Source organism: Sceloporus occidentalis, unplaced genomic scaffold, assembly GCF_023333645.1.
Source record: "Sceloporus occidentalis isolate IW3139 unplaced genomic scaffold, rSceOcc1.0.p SCAF_3, whole genome shotgun sequence".
Classification (NCBI taxonomy): Eukaryota; Metazoa; Chordata; class Lepidosauria; order Squamata; family Phrynosomatidae; genus Sceloporus; species Sceloporus occidentalis.
Window position 1 is genome coordinate 113,524,315 of NW_028316983.1, and position 21,127 is coordinate 113,545,441.

The 21,127-nt window shown below is 40.7% G+C and overlaps 2 protein-coding genes across 15 annotated transcripts in view; one reads left to right on the forward strand and one right to left on the reverse strand.

The window, feature by feature from the left end:
• Positions 1-7,020, forward strand: part of IVNS1ABP (influenza virus NS1A binding protein) — a 32,035-nt gene extending 25,015 nt beyond the window's left edge. For all 3 annotated transcript variants that reach the window (XM_089515848.1, XM_089515851.1, XM_089515849.1), the window contains exon 15: positions 5,827-7,020. In XM_089515848.1, the coding sequence (XP_089371974.1) occupies positions 5,827-6,080 (254 nt within the window). In that variant the 3' untranslated portion in view covers positions 6,081-7,020. The remainder of the gene's footprint in view (positions 1-5,826) is intronic.
• Positions 7,021-7,418: 398 nt separating this feature from the next.
• Positions 7,419-21,127, reverse strand: part of SWT1 (SWT1 RNA endoribonuclease homolog) — a 51,215-nt gene continuing 37,506 nt past the window's right edge. For all 12 annotated transcript variants that reach the window (XM_089515832.1, XM_089515829.1, XM_089515828.1 and 9 more), the window contains 6 exons: positions 20,941-21,086; positions 17,341-17,543; positions 15,344-15,475; positions 13,193-13,259; positions 11,105-11,169; positions 7,419-9,138 (listed from right to left, as the gene is read on the reverse strand). In XM_089515832.1, the coding sequence (XP_089371958.1) occupies positions 9,033-9,138; positions 11,105-11,169; positions 13,193-13,259; positions 15,344-15,475; positions 17,341-17,543; positions 20,941-21,086 (719 nt within the window). In that variant the 3' untranslated portion in view covers positions 7,419-9,032. The remainder of the gene's footprint in view (positions 9,139-11,104; positions 11,170-13,192; positions 13,260-15,343; positions 15,476-17,340; positions 17,544-20,940; positions 21,087-21,127) is intronic.

Sequence of the window (21,127 nt, forward strand, 5' to 3'; positions counted from 1 at the left end):
TTCATTGGCTTATAGCCCAGCTTCAAGCCTCGTCGGTCCCTGACTCTCCGAGGTCCAACCATTTGGCTGGCTGAAAGGCTTGGATCTTCATCGATCCCAGACTCTTAGGGGTCAAACTGTTTGGCTAGCTGTCCAGTCTGGATCCTCATCAGTCCCTGAATCTCTGGGGTCATACTGCTTGACTTGCAGCCTGACTTCGTTCCTCATTGGTCCCTGACTCTTCAGGGTCAAACCGGTTGCCTGGCAGCCCGACTTCGATCCTCATCGGTCCCATACCAACAGTATGGCAGCCTGACTTCGATCCTCGTTGGTGCCTGACTCTCTGGAGTCATACCGATTGACCTGTAGCCTGACATCGATCCTCGTTGGTCCCTAACACTCTGGGTCAAACTGATTGGCTGGCTGCCAGGCTTTGATCTTCATCAGTCCCTGACTTTCAGGACTAATTCCGATTGCCTTGCAGCTTGGTTTCTACCTTTGTCAGCCCCTGACTCTTCGGGGTCAAACTGATATGGGATGTTAGCCAGATTGCCATCATTGTATGGCTGCATTTCGTCCTGACTCTCCTTTGAGAAGACGAATATTAAGAGTCCAACGTTGGTACCGTGGAAAGCTGCACAAGAGGATTTGAATGCAGCTGGCTTTTCAGTTCTGAGGGCCATTATTGATACCGTCGCATGCGCCTTGCTGCTACCGGGTTCATTTTGTGGCCACGATTAGCTGTTCCCAGCAGCCAGTATGGATGATGCTGGTTTGGGTTCAAAGCCATGGTTGTTCCCTCTGTACCAAGGTTAACTATCAGCAAGCGCTCTATCAATTTGGGCCATGAGGTGCACTGTCCCTCAAACCACCACCAGTGGTCACTTCTTTGCCTCTGAGCCAAAAATGGTTACCCTGACATACTCTAGTCCCATTTCATTCAAAATTGAGACTTTTTTCAGGTTGCTGCCTCGGTATCGAGGAATGCCAGCATCACTGGACAGTTATACAGTGCAAATATTCCTTCTGTACCGAGACATGACATCACGGCTATCCCTATATAGCCAATTCGGGGGAGATGGTTCTTCCTCCATACTGAGGGAGGACATCACCATTTGTACGCTACAATTTATGATGACGTCCTTCATCTCAGACTGGACGGCTAAATGTCACTTAATGCGGAAATTCAAGTGTGACTTCTGAGTTGGCCCCTGTAAAATTTGAGAGCACAATCTATTTACTCTGGGTACAGATAATCCTTCACCGTATGGACGGCTTCAGGACTGTACAATCAAATCTCATAAATTGGTTCATCCCTTTCATACCTAGGGACGCTACCGTTATGCAACCAGTACCAGCTCAATTGTGATCATCTTGTTCCCCCCATGGGGGGCTTTGATACCAAAGCACAGAAACCATCATTCGTAGGGAAAGGTTTTGCCACTTCCCGATGTGAGTGTCACCTAAGGCAGTTGATGCCTATTATCAAAGGCCACTATATATAGTGAGAAATACATGTCTATTTCCCATACCCCTTCCAAAGGGTTTTTGTCAATGCCACTCTCTTCCTTGGAACAGGTGGCAAACAACTGCCACAATTCCTTTCCATTTTCTCTTCTGGGCAGGAATGCCCTCTGGGGACATCCCTCGATTTTGAGCCACCATTTAAAGATCTGTCCACCCCATGGATACTAGGAGATCTCGAGATTTGCATACCTGTCTCATCTCTCCTGGCCGATTGATGTCATACCATCCTATTTCTCCTGAACCTCTGGTCCAAGGCGTCGATTGGGTGAGGTGACAATATTTCAGACCTCCACCTGCACCCCTAACAAGGCTAACCATGCATTCTGCAAATTTCTTGGGGCATCTCTCCCCTAAGGGAGTCCTGCGCTCCGCCTAATTGCTATGCGCTGTCACAGTGTACTTCATGCTTCATTATGTGCCCTGAACCTATACGATAAGGGTTTTTGAGCCACTGTTATATGGTCTCTAAGTCCTTCTGCTCATACTGGCATGTTGCAGTAGATTAATGCTACAGCTTGACTCGTTCCTCTTAAGCAGGGGTAGGCAATCTTTTTGAGCCGGGGGCCGGGTTGCTGTCCCTCAGACAACTGGGGGGCCGAAGCCAAAAACTAAATAATTAAATAATTTTTTTAAAAAATTAAATATATAAATAAACCAGGACAAATGTAGGGCAAAATGTTCAAATGGAAGACACTTTTTAAAAAAAATGGAGGAGACGCGAAAAAAATTGCTGATTTTTAAAAAAAGTTAATATAAATGCATGTTTCTGAGGCTTCTATAGACAATTGCCCCCCCAAGGCTCCAGCGGCAATCAGTGGCAGGACCGGGCTGGGGCCGGTCCCAAGGCCTCGCCGGGCCGCATCCGGCCCGCGGGCCGCAGGTTGCCTACCCCTGCTCTTAAGCATTAGGGATAACGTTATCATGATTTCTGTCATATTGCCTGGTGTTTTGCACCAGCTGGCTAGAATTGGACTTTGTGGCTCTTAACGTCTATTCCAGCTCCACTGCTCTGAACATTTTTGTTCCTAGGGCCCATTCATGATGGATTGACACCAGTTCACTCCTGCTATACTGTTTGACTATCAGTTCTGGCTGTTCTTGCCATCTCTCAATATCCTTGATACAGCTTCTACAGGACATCATGTCATGGGATACCATCCCCACAGGGACTTCTTTCAATCTGACAGTGTGGTATCCCTTCACTTTTACAATGCTGTGACTAGTCTTATTGGCATCATACCAGCCACTGTTGTTTTTCTTTCTCGTTTTCACCAAGATCTGCATGCTTCATGCTGATAGCCTGGAACATTACGCTCAGATACAGCGTGTCTTGTGTGCCACAATTGGATCTTGCGATCTCCTCTATTCTAGTCAGAAATTTGTTGTCACTTAATGAGATAATATTCCTCCTCTCTGGTGTCCACCGTTGTTCCAGGAATCATTGCTGGAGCTCTTTTCCAGTTCGATCTCATTAGGCTCTCTCTCTATGAATGCACTTTCCAACCATCTCATTGTTGACCACGGATTGTCTTTTCATACTCTGTAAAGAGAACATTTAGCCCTAGACTAACTAGCATTCTAGGCTGTGTCTGTCACTGCCAGAATCTCCAAATCATGGCTTCGAGAGGCTTTATCAGGCTACTGCCTGTTTCCTTCTTTCAAGATTTTTTGAATGACATGCCTCAAGTTTGAGGGCTTTGTAAGCCCCTCTTTCCTAAATACCAACATCCCGGCCTGTGCAGCCTTGCATTGTTGTGAGCTCTTTGCCCTTCATGTTGGATTCAATCCACCTTTTGGATTAGACAAGGTCTGTATACCAGACCTTCGTGCTTGGCATCTTCCAATAGCCGCTCACAGTAGTGAGATTCCTTATATTCCATGTCACTCACCTATTCGGTGGCTTTGGCATAATCTCCATTACCAAGAAATCTATGCTATCTAGGTCAGGGTTTTTCCCTGCCCTTAGTTTACACCTGCCATTTATTATGGACCATCAAAGTTTACCTACAGTCTGTGCAAAATATGGTTAGTTGGCAAGCCTGTTTTTCTACCAATGGGCATGTTTCACCTGCATTGGTGACTGTTCCACTACATCTCAATATTTCTACATGACTCTGTAGAGTCATGTCAGCGGGACTGTTCGTCCCCATGTTTGCATGCCCTTGGGATTGGTTTCCCACCTGGTGATTTTATTGGGGGTCAATATGCCTTTCTTGTGTGGCATGGCACTCCCACCTCCACTGACCTAAGCTTGCTAGTCTAACCCATTTGTGTGATTTGCAGAGACCACGAAGAAGAAGGACAGGTTGCTTACCTGTAACAGTATTTCTTCGAGTGGTCATCTGCGAATTCACACAAATCCCGCCCATCCTCCCCACACAGTCGTGCCCTGCCTCTCCTTCCGTCCTGGGCTGCTGCTACTCGGCGTCCATGGAACTGAGGGTTTAGGCGGGAAACCGACTGAAAAAGGCAGTTGGAGAGTGGAAGGGGCTACCGCCAAAACGCCTTTAATATCTCCAAGAAGGTTCCGAAGCTAACTGTGCAGGCACAGAATAACAACCCATTTGTGTGAATTCGCAGATGACCACTCGAAGAAATACTGTTACAGGTAAGCAACCTGTCCATTCCAGCATTTCATATAAATGCATGAGTACATACAAATGTTAAGGATAAAACTTTGAACCGTGTTTCTGGAAGGATTTAGGAATACAAAAATAATTGATTATCTACTATCAAAATAACTGCAAAGAGATTATATGATAGTTGTCCTTCTAGATTTGGTGAATAATTTATTCATATGGTGAATAATTTATTCATACACAGTCAATTGATTTCTATAGACAAAATCATTTTAAATAAAAAATTAAAAAATTATGGCTGTAGTAGCTAAAAAAGCCGAGGGCATTTATTATATCTTTTATATCTTGCTCTAAATGAACAGTTGACAACGAAGATAAGATATACCCAAGGTGAAATGCAAGATTACTTTGGGGGGAAATGGCAGCGTCTCATAATTTTTTCTCAATAGATCTGGAGGACCTTGGATTATTTCCATGTCACATCAATTCTGGACTGATTTTTCAAATAGATAGTCCTACACAAGAACCCATATTTGTGAGATAAACGATGGCTAGAGTAAAAACATGCTGATAGTTGACTATTAATGCTGTCCCAATGCTAATGATTTTGTTGTTTTATTTGATCATCATGTATTTTTACGGAGTTTAATAAAAAAAATCTTTTAAGCAATGGTCCCAGAGAGACCTTTCTCATTATCCAGACCAGGGGGGTTGCTTCAAATTCTGAAGCAACTAACACAATTTCCTGCCGTATGCAAAAGGAAGCAGCCATAATACATCAGGAAATTCAAAGACATAGGCATGTTAGTCTGGAATCTCAGTGTGCAAAGCGATCTTGTAGCACCTTTTGAGACTAACTGACCGAAAAAGGTAAATAGAGTGGTCTCTTTGTATACATGGGAGATCCATTCTGGACACACACACCTCATGTATGCGAAAGAGCACAGAACCTCAAGTCAAGTCCTGCTGATCTTAATGGCCACATGCTCCTGCACATGTCATTTTGTCCCTCTGTACAGGCAGACTGCAAGCTTTTGTAGATTTGGTCTACTCCCTCAATGCAAGTCTACAAAGGCTTATGCTATAACTTCTTCACTCAAGTCTCAAAGGTGCTGCAAAGATCCCTTTTTCATATTAATAAGTTGGCTCTCTTCTGTGGGCTTGCAGTCTGGATTTGAGCATCCGCAGATGGCCCCATCCCAGTGGTGGTATGTGCATGTGGCTGCACACACATTGTGCTATCATTGGAAGCAACTGGACATGAGATCCCTTGTGAATATGAAGAGCCAACTGTATTCCAGACTAACATGGCTACATCTCTGAATTTCCTGATGTGTTATTGCTGCTCCCGTTTCTGCTTTTAGGAGCCTTCAGATTTGAATTTGACTGTGAACTTGAGCTGTGTAGGGAGAGGTGGTGTGAATGGACTTAGTTGATGGGCGAGTCCTCGCCAGTGGATATGCAGGCAAACTAAGAGGCACAAATTCCACCTGAGAGTTTTTAAGTTCATTCATTTTTTGGCATATGGAAGATCTAAAAAGCACGGAGGTACAATTCAGTAAAATTTGGGGCTAGTTTTTCTCTCTCTAAACCACAGGGACTTGAATAACAGTAGTTCATCTTATTCATTATCCAGTTAAACCTCAGCTACAAAGCAGCTTTTGTATACAGAATACATTGTCTTCCTGATCGTTGTGAGTAAAGACTCTGGTCTAATGACTGATTCCTCTTCACTTGACAGGAAAGCTCTTTGTCGGTGGTGGTTTTGATGGTTCACGTGCAGTTAGCTGTGTGGAGATGTATGACCCTTCTAAAAATGAATGGAAGATGATGGGCAGCATGACCACTCCAAGAAGCAATGCTGGGTTTGCAACAGTGGCCAATACCATCTATGCTGTAGGAGGATTTGATGGCAACGAATTTCTGAACACAGTTGAAGTCTACAGTCCAGAGTCAAATGAATGGAGCCCCTACACAAAGATACACAAGTTCTGACTCAACACGTCTCCTTAAAACTAACAGGCTTGATGATGTAATTGTTTTAGTAGAGGTACACATGTGATGGTGGGGGGAGGTTAAAAGTTGCCATCAGCAACACAAAGCTTTTGCATATTGCATAATATTACTATGCTGTACATATTTTTATTTGGAATACATGAAGGGTGTCCTTGGTATTAGAATTTGTTACTTGGACTCTGGAATTTGGTTTCCCCTAAAAGAATATGAGTGATAGCTGATGGTGTATCATTTCAAGAGCTTCCTCCAGTGTTTGTTTTGCTGATTTGCACACACAAATGCTTCTTCTTTAGTATTTGTCACTGGTGCAGGAAAGGATAGTGATCTTCAATGTCGGCAACTGCTTTTTAGGCCTTGTGTGCATTTTTTTAAAAAAAAATCTTTAGTAACTGGAACAATCTAAAAAAGCCTTATTTAAATAAATGGCTGTATTATATAAAAAAGCTGATACACCTACCAATTTGACTGCCTTTTATAACTTTTTATATATATGTAACTATAGTCAGTTGTTATATCCTGAAGTGACAAACAATATGTGTTAAAGCAAATAGACAATCTCAAAAGTGCATAGACTGGAGTAAAACATGTCATTTTCTACCATAAGCTTTTATGTTTTCCCCTGCTATAATGTTACATGAACTCTTAATACAGAATATTGATTTTCATTGCATTGGAGTGCAGTTTCTGAACATGGTTGTAATGTGAGTGAGGAAAAGCCAGGCTCTGAAATTCAGCTAATGTAGAGGGTGCTTTTCTGTGTGGTTCAAGGTTAAGCAGTTGTAACAAATATGCAATGCTGCAAAATTTCTGTGGTGTGTAAGTAAGATTACCTATCTTAAAATTATTGTACAAGTTTGTATCTTTCTACTACAAGCTGAAGTCCTGCTATAATACAGATTGTGTTTCAGTTGTTTTAAAATGGCTGTTTAGTATTCTTTCCTTTCATATCCTGGCTTTCTCTATCCTGCTGGTCTCCAGATGTCTTAAGAATACAGTTCCCAGCCAACAGAATTAATTTTATACTAATGGTTGTACATATCTCATTGAGAGTCCTAAGCCACAAGGACTGGTGATCGCAGTCTATCATTTTGCCTTATGAACCACAATCTTTCAGTTTATTATGTACTCATGAGGTCCTTATGCTCAGCCCATTCACAGTATGAACAGCCTGGGTCTAAATTGTCTTTCCTTGACTTACGGTAAGAGACAGATCTAACCAAATACTAACTAGGGCCGTACTAGACTCTCACCCCCCCCCCCCCCCAGCTTCAATAATGTTAAGTAGCAGCAAAAAAACTATTAACAAACAGAAAAGAATAAATTCTTATTGTTTTTATATTATAAAAAACACAAAAGCTGTTTACAGACATACAAATTAATTGAACAATATTCCCATTTTCTCTACCCTCCTGAAAGGCAAGTTTAAAAGTAGCCTTAAAAACAGGCAACAATTCCGCTCGTGTAAATCAACAGACATGCCTATACAATACAAATGTCTCATTTCTTCTGAAGATAGATTAATATAATCCTGTGCATATGCTCAGAATTCATGAGTTTTTGAAATGAATGTGTATAGTACATATGTATCCTTCAGTAAATCTTGCCTTGCATAGATCGGTTTGCAGGTTAATTTCATGTTACAGCTTTAATTATAAATCAATACACCAGAATTGTGTTTCATTTAACAGCAACTGTAAAATTAAAATCGGAGTACAACCATAAAAATCCTTTGCTGGCACAGACACCAGTAGCACTACTTCAGCTTTCACCTCAAGGCACACCTTTTCTCCCACCAGGAAACACAGTTACAGTGCACTGACATAAAGTTGCCTCAAGCCTTGGACTTTCATGGCTAGACCAGTGTAAGGCAAAGAAAATAGGGGTGGGATAGGAAAAAGTGCAACATGGTTCACAAAGCCTCAATTTTCTCCTTGGCAGAATCCCTCTTCACATTCTAAAGAAGTAAGAATTAATTTGAATGACATTTTGCTCCTGCCATATTATTCAGTGGGACTTGAACATGGGTCTTCATGCACACCACCTTCCTGTGGGACTACAATTGTGACTGAAATAGCATCCCAACCCTCCCTTCTTGGTGGCCCTTGCATTCTTCTGGAGGGAAAGGCATGCCAGAGATGTTACACTCCTGCCTGTACGCACAGCCTCCTTCTTGCCTAAACCAGTCACCATTTGATGTATTAACATGACAACTGTAAATTATCGTGACTTCTGTTTGAGAGAGAGCGCATAACACATTACAAGATGCTTTTAAGGTGCCTTACCTACCTCAGCAATATGGGAGTATTGTGAAAAAAAGAAGTTACGACTGGTGAACTACAGAACTGTGTTGCCCAAAGTAGCCATCATCACTGCTTCGCTAAACTTCTCTTCTGCAACTACTGTTGTACATTTGGGAAACTTCACATTGTTTTCAAATCATAGTTTTGGCCTTGCATGGTTGCTTATTTTTCTCTCTGTAAAATAGGAGCCATGGGAGGTGAGAGAATCAGTATTGTAGGGAGTAGTTTTAACTACTGACCCCCCACACACACACACACACATAATGACTGGAACTAATAATGCCCCACCCAAGCTGTTCTTTACATTGGGCGGGGGGTCATTGCCACAAATAAGCATCAGAGATTTTTTAAAGCCCTCCCCCTATTTCCATGATCCCAAGCCTAAACTGCCTTTCAACCTGGCAGATGTTGTTTAAATACACACACACACGGGGTAAGGGCAAATTATGTATATGATGTAATGTGGCATTTGGTCTTTAAACACAGGCTCCCAAGAGAGTAAAGAATGCTGGTTAGTTGCAGAAGATTAAGCTCTAGTATGATGGTGGCCATTTTGGGCTAGACCACAAGATTGTTGTGTCCACTGAAAAGAAAGCCACTTTTCCTTTAAAAGCTTCAGCTGACTTCACAACTAGAGCCATCCCCGGTTCTTGATTTCCAAACAGACAGATTCATAGCACTGTTTGATCGTATGTTCCAGCTGAACTAGTTGGCCCCATCCAATTGACAAACGATCCCTAAGATTGGAGGAGAGGAGAGAAAAAGGTCAAGGCATAAAACATTCATTTCATAGTTTTTGATTAATTTTCTGCAAACACTTTTCAAAATGAATGCAGTTCTTTTCTTGCAACACTCACACAGCATCTGGTTCAGTTTGGTTACAAAGGAACATCCTTTCCAATGTAAATTTGCACTGATATTAACTAGAATTCCACCAACTTCTCAAAACGCAGCTGGTGAAATTTACAGAGAGGAACTACTGAAGATGTAGTGAAAGAAGAACAAGAGGAATTCAAAATTATCACTGCAAGTCAGTTAGCATGGCCGCTATGTAGTAGCAAAGGCAGCGAAATCTGCCAGTCCCTGTCTTTAACTGGCCATCTGTTGCTAAAGAGCCAGAGGCTATTTCCACTCCCTCCCACATTTAAAATAGTGGAAATCCATCAGTAGGTTCTCGTCCCCCAGCTCCAAGCCTTCCATCTGCTGGACTTATGAAGGTGAAGACGTCATGCTATATACCATTTAGTGACTTAAAGTTGCCATAAGTCTTGGACTCTCATGGCCAGTGTAAGGCAAAGAAAATAGGGCTGCAAGCCATGGCAAACCTTACCGGACTGCCATAATTTCCAAGCAATTTGTTCTCTTTTTGTTTATGGGACATTTAAAAGTTGTTCCCTATTGGATCCCACTGGGCTACTACTGTGGCCAAGCATAGGAGCCACTGATTTGCCTGCATCAGGCGCAACCAAGCTATTATACACTCTTGCACCACTTTGATTAATGAATGGGATGGGATGGGATGGGATGGGATGGGATGGGATGGGAGATCAAGCCTTCCATCGAGGTTTCCCACTGTTTCAGGTTTTCCCTGAATCAAGAGTAAGACTAACTTCAACACCAAACAATGCCTAGAGGAGACTATTGATATCACTCTGCTGTCCTTCAAGAGACAGAGATGTCTGAGTGATGGTTTCTGAGCTCTGCCTGAAGACTTTGAAAACCGAGAGTCTTAGGAGTCTCTTTCCTTACAGGTACCATAACCAACCAAAAATGGATAGGGAAGGGGACAATAGGTGATAAACTGGCCAAATGGCCGTAATAAAGTTGTTGTTGTTGTTGTTGTTGTTGTTGTTGTTGTTGTTATTATTATAGGTGATAAAATAGTTTTTTAAAAAACATAAGAAATTAAGAAAGTTGATAAGGAGAAAGAAGGAATGCCAAGAAGTCTATGGAACTCTAGAACTGAAGTGTTAGTAAGACAGAGGAAGAACAAAGAACATCTGACCAGGACTGAGTGAGAAAGGAGAGCTGAGGGAGAAGTCAGGGATTCAAGTAAGTTAAAGCAGACTGCTAGCTCTTGGGAGCTCCTGTTTAGTCAGAGCAGCAATGAGATTTAACCCATTCTGGGTTGGCTCTTTCCTAAAAACTGGGAAGCAAATTTGTCCAACATTTTGTACTTGGGCATCCAATACTAGAAATTGCTTTGAAAGAACTATGGTTTCATGTCAAACCAAGATCTCAACTTGGAAAGTAATTCTGACCATATAATAGACTACCCTCTGTGAAAAAAAAATCTCAGGGAATATGTATGCAACATATAAGGATGTAAATATTTAATGTTTCCCCTCTTTATAACCAATTTTAAATATTTTAACACTAATTAACATATCAAGATATAAATGCATAGTTTAACCAATATTATATATCACTAGCCAATCTCGAAAGCATTTATGAGTAAAAAACAAAGGATGTGCACATAGCATTGCTGCTCAGACTAAACAGGAGCTCCCAAGAGCTAGCAGTCTGCTTTAACACCCTTCAGATTTGTCAAGACATCTAAATATCACCTTTTTGAAGTGGAAATTCTTCACCACTCATAGACACAAGGGAAGCTATCACATATAACGTGTTGCCACCACAATGAAGAGGTAAGTAAGAAATGATTATGCCTAGTGAAAGCAGATTTCCTTCTTAATGGCTCACCTGTACACCTTTTGGGAAATGCATTCATAAAGTTCCTCTGCAGTAAATTTAGTGTCGTTATTTACCTGTGGATGGAGGAAAACACAATGAAATGTGTAGAAAGACTCACAAATTCTCAAACCCTGACATTACCTATTGAAAATTAGCTGCCCCTGCAAAAGAACCCAAAGTTCCCCTGGATATTCTTTCTCATTGTCAGTTTTTAAGGTGATCTTTACCTGGTCTTGTGTCAAACCTATATATGTCTTTTATCTCTTAGCCCAGAAAGCAAAAGAGATATTGAGGAAAAACTGCTAAAATCTATATTTGATGGAATTGAGAACTATCATCCAATAAGTTTCTAGATGTGACCTTCCACTGTACCAGCTAAATAGTTACTTCAAAAAGTTACTTTTTTGGATAACAATTCCCAAAATGACACAGCCAACATGGTCACTATAATTGGTTAGAGAAGAACGGCTAGAAAAAGAAAGAGTACTGGAGCAGGTAGATAAGGACAGATAGCAGAGGTGCTTATTGGTATGAAAAAGTATAGCCATTCATTCAATATATTAAGGGAGGGAGACAGTATTTCAGAGGGCAGAGAGACACCAAGTGCTAGGTCGACCAGCTGGCAAGGCAGGGTTTTAAAAACTGAGTAGAGAGAGCAGGGTTAATATCTTCAACGGAACTGAACATTGAATTCCTGTCTTAATCAACTCACACAAGGGATAAACCCATGAGTCTGGATTGCTCAAGCAGTCATCCAGAGTGGACCAATAGTATAGGAGCAGAAAAGTGGGCAAGAAAACAACATGAAATAAACTAGATAGAATGGCCCATGCTCTTAGATGTTGCTACTTTAATGCACAGAGCATGGGTAATAAACAAAATGAACTTGAACTCTTAATACAGGAAGGCAAGCATTATTTAACCTGTTGGGACGAGTCTTATGATTGGGACTTAGGGGGGGATACAGACAGGGAGAAAGGAGTGCCAAGACACTGCCCCTTTCTGCCCCACACGGAGGCCACAGCAAACAAATGGTGCGGCCTCCGGGAGCCCTAAAAAGAACCCGCTTCCGGTGGGTTGTTCTTAGGGTGTGCACAGTACCATTGGCACCCTCCTGTGCAACAATGATTGATGTCCACATGACACTGTGCCATTTGGACGCGGTGGCGCGTGTACATAATCATGGCAGCCCCCATGTGGATAGAGGTAAGCCATTATGGCATGGTAGGGCTCGGGAGCGTATGGACCCTCTGCTCTCCAGAGCCCTAAAATTAGCCCCAGGCCGGCGCTTTGCACCAGTCTGTATCAGACCTTAGTAATGGGAGGGTATAACCTATTCCAAAGAAATAGATCAGACAAGAAAGGAGGAATAGCAGAGTTGTATTTCAAGAATGTGTACATCTGTGAAAAGATCCATGCCTTAGAGAATGGAACACAGGTTTAGAGCATTTGAGTAAAAATCAAAGGGGAAAGAACAGTGATTTCATTGTAGGGGTCTACTATAGCTCCCCCCCCCAAGACTGAAAATCTGGATGTTGGCTTTCTAAAATAAAATGACAAAATATTCAAAGATGCTATGATTCTATGAACTGCTCCTCTAATCCTTCTTCCCCATATGTGCCTTTTTGACTTAGGCACACTTAACGGGGTGGTGTACTGGACTGGAGTTGCAACATAATTTGATGAGCTTTCTTTTTTAAAGGAGATAAGTCTTTTCCCCCCTAAAATGTGTTAGTCACTAGACCAGTGGTCCCCAAACTGTGCCCTTTAAGAGGTTTTGGACTTCAGCTCCCAGAAGCCTCAGCCATGTTGACCAATAGTCTGGGATTCTGGGAGCTGAAGTTCAAAATTTCTTAAAGGGCACAGTTTGGGGATTACTGCACTAGACCGTCTCAAACTTTAATGACTGCATAGATACTTTTACAGGAAAGGTGGACATCATGCAGCCCTCCAGATGTTACTGGATTACAACTTCCACCATTTCTCATGACTGACTATGCTGGCTATGGCTGCTAAGACTTGCAGTCCAACAGCTTTTGTATTGGTACAACTGTATAAAAAAAACTATAAAATAGTTGAAAAGATAAACTGACCCACCTCTGCATTAATCAAGAAGTTATATAGGGTCCATATGTCTTGAAAGCTACTGTTTGGCACTAAAACTCTGGAGGAGAAAAAGAAAAATATAAACAACAACTCATTAATGGAGTTTTAAGCAGATGTTCAGATAAAGCGAAAAGTTCAAATGCTACTTTGATTACCGTAATTATCTGTAATGAGGTTCTTAACATATGATTAAAATAAAGCTAGAAGAATACAGTGCGCCCTTGGTGTCCCCTGGGTTTGGTTCCCAGACCCCACATGGATACCAAAATCTGTGGATGTGCATGTCCATTATATACAGTAGGATAGTAAAATCTAAGTTTGCTTTTAGGAATATGTATTTATTTATTTATTTGCTATTTTAAGCTGTGGATGATGGAATCGGTGGATGCAGAATTCATGGATGTGGAGGGCTGACTCTAAATGCCTGTTTTTTAAAGTGGAAATTACTACAGTTGGAATATCCCTCCTGGGAGTAAATGCATAAGATTCCATAGGCTGTTAAATTGAAAAAAAATTGTTTTCATTACTATAACTGCATTCATGTCGAGTAGCACCTTTGAGACTAACTGTGTAGAAGAAGTATCATAAGCTTTTGTAGACTTGGTCTCCTTCCTCATATGCATTCATAAATGTAAGACTACTTTGAAAAAAAGACTAAAAAACCCATGCCAGCATTCATATTTTGAAAGATCTAACGCAAACACCACAGTTAATCCTGTCTAGCACTAACCATAGTGTGCTGCCTTACAACTAGTTAAAATACCAAGTAATATCTCAATTCAGCTTCCTCAGCAAAACTCATTCTCAGAGTATGTATCCAGAGAAACACCAGCAAGAATGAGGCAGATTGTTTACCACAGAGGTCCACTCTGAACAACACAGAAGGTGATATCCATGAACGATTAATTTTTATTGCTGCTCTGGCCAAGCAAGAGTCACATGACTCAAAAGTCTACTTTCATCTACTGAACCCCCGAATTTTCACAGTATCAGTTTCAGTCCTGTTGCATAACAACCTGGAGGAAAAGAGGCATCACCTGCCTCTTTCAAAGCTGAAGAGCCATTCGGCCTTGAAACTGGCTTACCTGTTTTCAAAAAACCTGCTCGCATAGATTTCACAAGCAGACAGAATGAAATAGCAGAACACACTCCCTCAGAGAGTGGTGGAGTCTCCTTCCTTGGAGGTCTTTAAACAGAGGCTGGATGGCCATCTGTCAGGTAAGCTTTGATTGAGAGTTCCTGCATGGCAGGAGTTGGACTGGATGGCCCTTGTGGTCTCTTCCAACTCTATGAAACATGGTCTATTAAAAACTGAGACTATGGACAGCAGTGGAACCGAAGACATTTCTGGATGGCTTTTTCCTGCAGTCTGAGAACTATTTATCACCTTGCAAACTAGAACTCTAAAAAACTAAGGACATGGCTTTTCAAATATGCAATCCCATCCAAACCATTATTTCCCATCATGGTTTGATGCCATTCTAACCATGCTTAAGAATTCTGATATCATCCTAATCAAACATGATTGAAGAAAAGAAGCTATCATCAAGCAATATGTTCATATAATTAATTAATTTAATTAATTAATATAGGTCAGGATGGGAAGTTTGTGACCCTCTAGAAGGTGTTCAGATCATGATTCCCATCAGCTCTAAGCAGGAAAATCTGTGCTAAGGATGATGGGAGCTGCAGTTTAACAACAGCTGGTGGGGCACATTGTCTTGATCTTTGAACAGTCAGCCCTCTGTATCCATGGAGTCTTTATCCACAGACACAAATATCCACAGTTTGAAAATATTCCAAAAAAATGTAAACTGCAAAAACCAAACCTTGAATCCTCACTGTTTTAAATAAGGAACACCACAGTGTTCACTATGAAGAAATATAATCACTGGCTGAAGACAAACCCCAAAGTACAAGAGAAGATTGTATCAGAAAAATCACTCAATGAAAGCTACTATTTTAGATGCTTGCATTTAACACATCATCATGGCACACTATTAAAGTAAAATTAGCACCATCATGGGCCTGTACCAAAACACTGGCACCATCAAATTGCTGACAAGATATTAGACTAAACCTGAGCTACTGTATTTTGTTTAAAGTATACTTTAAGTAAGTAGGCAAAGCAATTATATTTACTTCTGGATTCCTGAAACGATTTCATTTATTCCGGACATTAACTTCTGCAGATCCACAAATGCTTCTTTAAATGAGGCCATTTTCTCAGTAGTGGTTACTGAACTAATGTCCAGCTTCTGGAAGACTTGAAGACTAAAGAAAAAGAAGGGGAATTAATTATAAAGAAACAAAATAGACCATTTCAACATGGATGGCAGTGGGGGCAGAATGAGACACAAAGCCCTGCTGCAAGCAACTAGCCCTTCCTCACACACAGAAGTTTACTAGACCAGAGATAATGTCTGTTCCCATATCTCATGCATGTCCTTGAATTCATAATAAACAGGTAGATTATTCCAGCCATAGTAGAAATATTTTAGCAAGAGACATAGTGAGCAGTATATTACTGTATCAGTTGGCCACTGAAGATAGCTATCAGGATTTTACATTTTAGTCTAAGAGCCAAAACAGTCGTAAAGGCCAGCTTCCAGGCAGCTTCAGAGTGTGGCATTTTGACGGTGTATGCCCCCAAGATGCCCGGAAGCCACCCAGGGGTTGTGCCAGGGCTGCCTAAGGGGGCTCAATTAGGAGTAGATCTTTTCTGCTCCTATTTGGTCCGGCGGTGGAGGGTGCCTTCAGGACCATGGCAGTTCGGCTGGGGGCAGCTTGAAGCCGCCCCTTCTTGGCTGTCAGTTTTGGCCCATAGTCTGCTTTTCTTCTATCAACTCCTTTGGAATGCTAAAGTTTACTTCATACATGTTGGGTTTTAAGGCTCACTAATAGCTTGTTGACATGTATACTGTTATCACTTACTGATTTGTCCTGTCATCTGTACTACATGCATACAAGTAAGCCACAACAAACTCATTACAAGGATGCATCTACACTCTAGAAAGAAAGACACTACTTTAAGTGCTGGAGCTCCATCTTATGGAATTCTGGGATTTGTAATTTTACAAGACCTTTAGCCTTCCCTGCCAAAGAGTGTCAGTGTCTCACAAACCTACAAATCTTAAAATTTTGTAGGATGGAGCCACGACAGTTAAAGTGATGTCGAGCTGCAATATTTCTGCAGTGTAGATACACCCCCAGTCTTCTCCTATGATACAATGTTTCCTTGCATTCTGAAAAAACATAGTCTGAATTCTTGAAGGAAGCTGTATTCTGTTATTTGAAAAGACAAAGAACCCCTTCCATTATGGTTGTGTATACATCAAAAACAAAACTGTGGCCTGTTACAGACTGCCAAAATAAAGCTGCTTCGGGTCTCTTTGGAGGTATGCTGTTTAAATGATGCATGCATCCTAAGAATCTGGAAGCTGCACAAAAGCTGCACTCCAGTGCTTAGGAATGGAGTGTGGCTTTGGCGCGACCTCCGGACTCTTAGGACCCATGCATAATTTAAATAGCATATCTCCAAAGAGACCCGAAGCAGCTTTATTTGGGCAGTCTGTAACAGGCCTGTGTATGTGATTTTCTGAAAGCACTTCTGATGGCAAGAGATTGTTTCATAATCTTTTCCTCCTGTTTAACACTTACAAATCATTTTGCTTAAGAGGCACAGCCACAAAAATAACTCATCAAGAAATATCTGATTTTTATTTTATTAAACAAGTTTGTTTAATGTATTAAATTACATGTTTACACCTACTGTTTTTAGGTGTGTTTTTATGTGTAGTTATTCCACCCATTTTAAAACACTTGTTATTTTTCTGATTATCAATGCCTTTTTGATGTATAATTTCCTCAGTGTGTTTTTTTAAACTTAGCCCGAATTTTCATATGTATATTTTAATTTTTCTCAGTAAACTACTTATTGTTTATACAACTGTGTCTTTTATCTACACGTCTTTTTCATCCTGCGTTTTCTCCTGTGTATGGCTCTGCCTCCATTCTCCTAAGAACCCTTTGAGGCTGGTTAGGCTGAAAGAGAGTAGTTAATGCAAGGTGATCACATTTTGGCAATTGAACTTGAATTCTTCAAATCAAATTAAACTGGAGAAGAAAGAGTATATTACCTGAATCCATTAATTCTGTCCCACAATATTTGAAGGACGGACCAGATTTCCATATGCCTGTTTCCTTTAGCTAAAGGCTTAGATGATAATGATTTATCTCCTGTCTGAGTATTTTGGATGAAAGCCATATCTTCCATTTTTTCACAAGCAGTTTCTCTTGAAGTAGATTTGAGGACACCTGAAGTATCTGGTTCAGTTCCTTGCTGAAAGTGATGAAAATATAGCAAGCAAGAAGAAAACTGACTGGATCTAATGCACTAAATCTAAAAGTACTAAATGTTTAAAGGAATACTACTTTTTTAAAAAATCGACTCTTAAAGTAATAATATTAATGACAAAAGTCTAGTGCAAAGTTTTCTCACATCCTCAAAATATTTCATTTAATTTCTTGGTTAATTTTTTAAAGGAATTTGTATGCCACTCCGCAAAAATATTTATTCCATGGCAATTTAAAACACAATTTATAATTCAAACACAGTAACATGCACAAGCAATGAAAACCTGTAAAAAATATTGCAATTAAAACAGCAACAGAAAGCAACAGTGTGAACAGCTTCACTTTTATTGTTTAAAAATTGATTCAAAATGTCTGAGTGAAAAAAGTGTTAAGTTAAATGTAACTTTTAAAAAGTGTTAGCTTGACTATAACATGGAGTGACACATGTGGGGCACTATTGATGAGAAGACACTATTCTTTACTGACACTAAGAGCTGCCTCTTCCGAAGGTACCTAGCTTTCAAGCTATTAAAGATTGAAATACATGCAACACGTTATGGTAGCCAAAAGTCGAACTTTACCAGAGCATGGATTGTTGTCAAACTAATATATCCTGAGAATGATGCAGTCTTTTAAACAGGTATAAGCAATAAAATCTGCAACAAAATGTTACAGTAGAAAGTTCTGGATTCCTGCCAGCCAGCTGTACGCTTCCCCAGGAGATTTGGTCTCACCCTCCTTTTCTGACTCACTGCCCCAAACAACAAAGATAGACCTCTATGAAACTGAGCATCCTCAGTTCTCATAGAATCATAGAATCATAGAGTTGGAAGAGACTACAAGGGCCACCTAGTCCAACCCCCTGCTATGCAGGAAATCTCAATCAAAGCATCCCCGACAGACGGCCATCCAACCTCTGCTTAAAGACCTCAGTGGACTGTTTCAGAGGTTTCTCTTATTAGCAGGGTTGTGGTTTTTTGTTTGTTTGTTTGTTTGTTTTGGAGGGGAGATGTTTCTACAATCTTAAGGTTTCCACAAGTCTGTTGAAAACTCCCTCTTGTACACAGATATTGCACCTTTGCCTACATGAGGATTAGCACTCAGAGAATGAATTCACAACTAGTACATAGGGTAATCTGATGTTTGATGAAACCAAATTTCTGTTACTCAGGAGCCACCACAGAATAAGGAATGTTTAACTTTGTCTGCATCACATATGCCCTCAAATTTAAAATTTTACATTTAACAAGGACACTGCGGTACAGGGCTAAAAAGTCACCTGGCAAATAAGGTATATGTTTCCAAGCACGCACTAAATCAGAGGTGGGCAAAGTGCGGCTCTTCAGATGTTTTGAAGTGCAACTCCCTTCATCATAGACTATGTTGACTAGGGCTGATTGGAGCTGCAGTCCAACATTTGGTGGGCCACAGTTTGCCCATCCCTCCTCTAATTCTTGAAAATCTCACCTTTGAATAATTTACACAGTATCCAATGATAAAAAATTATTATGAGACTTTTAAGTCAGGTATGACTGCAACTTCCCCATCTGTTCCCTTTTATAGGAAAGGAAAGATGCTCCAACAAGCTCCATCATCTCCTTAATAACTACAGGTTTTGAAATTGGTACCAACACAATCCAGGAAGTATCTCAGATACCTTCTGTAACAGGCATTACCCAGAAAAGTATATCAGAAGGCACCTTTGCTCTTAGGTCCTTCCACAGATTGCCATAACTGCCAAAAACCAGAAAAAAGCAAGCAAAAGAAAATTAGGCAGAAATCCTCCTCTGGTTGTGTCTTTCATGTTAAAAAGTACTGGAGATACCTATTTGAAATGTAAATTGCAACATGTGAAGGCTTCTAGAGAGGCAATTTGGCCTCTTTTTGGTCAGAGAAAGAGCAATCAGGGAAGCCTGGAGGGATTGAGGACTACAAAAACTGCTTCACAGGGAGGTATACAGCTCCAGGGCTGTACCTGGGCCATCCATAATTTATATTCTGTGTGTATGTATGTGTTTATGTACATGCCTGCCTTCAAGTCACCTGTTGACTTATGGAGACACCATTAATTGCATAGTGTTTTCTTAGGCAAGGAATACTCAAAGTTGCCAGTTCTTTCTTCTGAAATTTAGTCTACAGCACCTGGTCATCACTGGCAGTCTCCCATCCAAGTACTAACCAGGGCTGACCCTGCTTAGCTTCCAAGATCAGACAAGGTCTGGTGCCTTTAGGGCATTTAGAGTAGAGAACCTTTGACCCTCTAGACGATTTGACTCTACCCATCATAGCCTGCAATAAGGTATGGACCAAAACATCTGTATGGTAGGGATGTAAAATATAGTCATGAGTTTTCTCATCCTTGACCAGAATGCTCAGGCACTATAAGACTGTTTTGCATTTCATTCAGATTTTGTGAAAAAGTCATGGCTGGAGGAAACTGTGCAAGAATTTGTTCAAAAATGTAGGCAAATTCTGTACAAAAACATGTACAAAATGTTCCTACGCTATAAAATAATAATTACAAAAAACAAAGAACTCAAACTTGTACAGCAGGGGGGAAACTTTTGAAATTATTTGTTTTTGCATGTGAAAAAAAGTTAATAAATATTTACTTCCCTACTGGAGTGCCAAAGGTTCACTGCCTTGGATTTAGATGAAGCTTCAGAGGGCATGACTATCACTAAGACCTGAGTTACTTTATTTATATGAGAAATGTTTATGTCACATTCCTATGCACAACTGTTTTCAATAAAAAGGCAACTAGTAAGTACAACCTCCTCTCAAGAAACATTACTTCGCTTACCAACCCTGACTTTGAACTCCTGAGATTATTAATGTCTCCCTGGTAGATGGCCATCTAAGAATATACACAGCTTTTGAGTAAGCTTCCTCATATTCCATAATTTCCTGCGATACGACATACCAGCATAAAACAGACTTTTGTTTATTTTTTTACCATATATTTCAAAGATCCCTTGGAAACCCAGTTGTCATTTTTGTAAAAAAAAGTTCTAGTTGAAGTAACTTTTGACACTGAATTATGATAAATTTGAAAGAGATATACTAGTACTGTAAGCATGATCCAAGTCAAAGGGAACTACATATTTAAGAGAACACTGGCTGCTGTCATGTGTTCTCAGGCTGTTTCTGACTTAAGGCAGCCCTAAGGAGAACCTATCATGGGGTTTTCTTGGCAAGATTTGTTCAGAGAGGGTTTGCCTTTGCCTCCCACTGAGGCTAAGAGAATGTGACTTGCCCAAGGACACCCAATGAGTTTCCATGGCCGAACAGGATTTAATCCTGGTTCCCAGAGTCACAGTCCAATGCTCAACATGCTTGCTCTCTAAGAGATCATACATCTGTCAAAAGATAACATCTCCTACCTTCTTTAGAGTCTCAAGCAGATTATCTACTTCAGTTATGGCCTGTGAAAGGACACCATCATAATTTGACCTTGAGGAGAATGTCTCCAATAGCATTTTAGATTCCTGGAGCACAAATGTTATTGTTGAGCTTTGAATTATTTCAGCTGAAAGAAAGAGGGAGAGTGTGCATGTGTGTGTGTGTAAT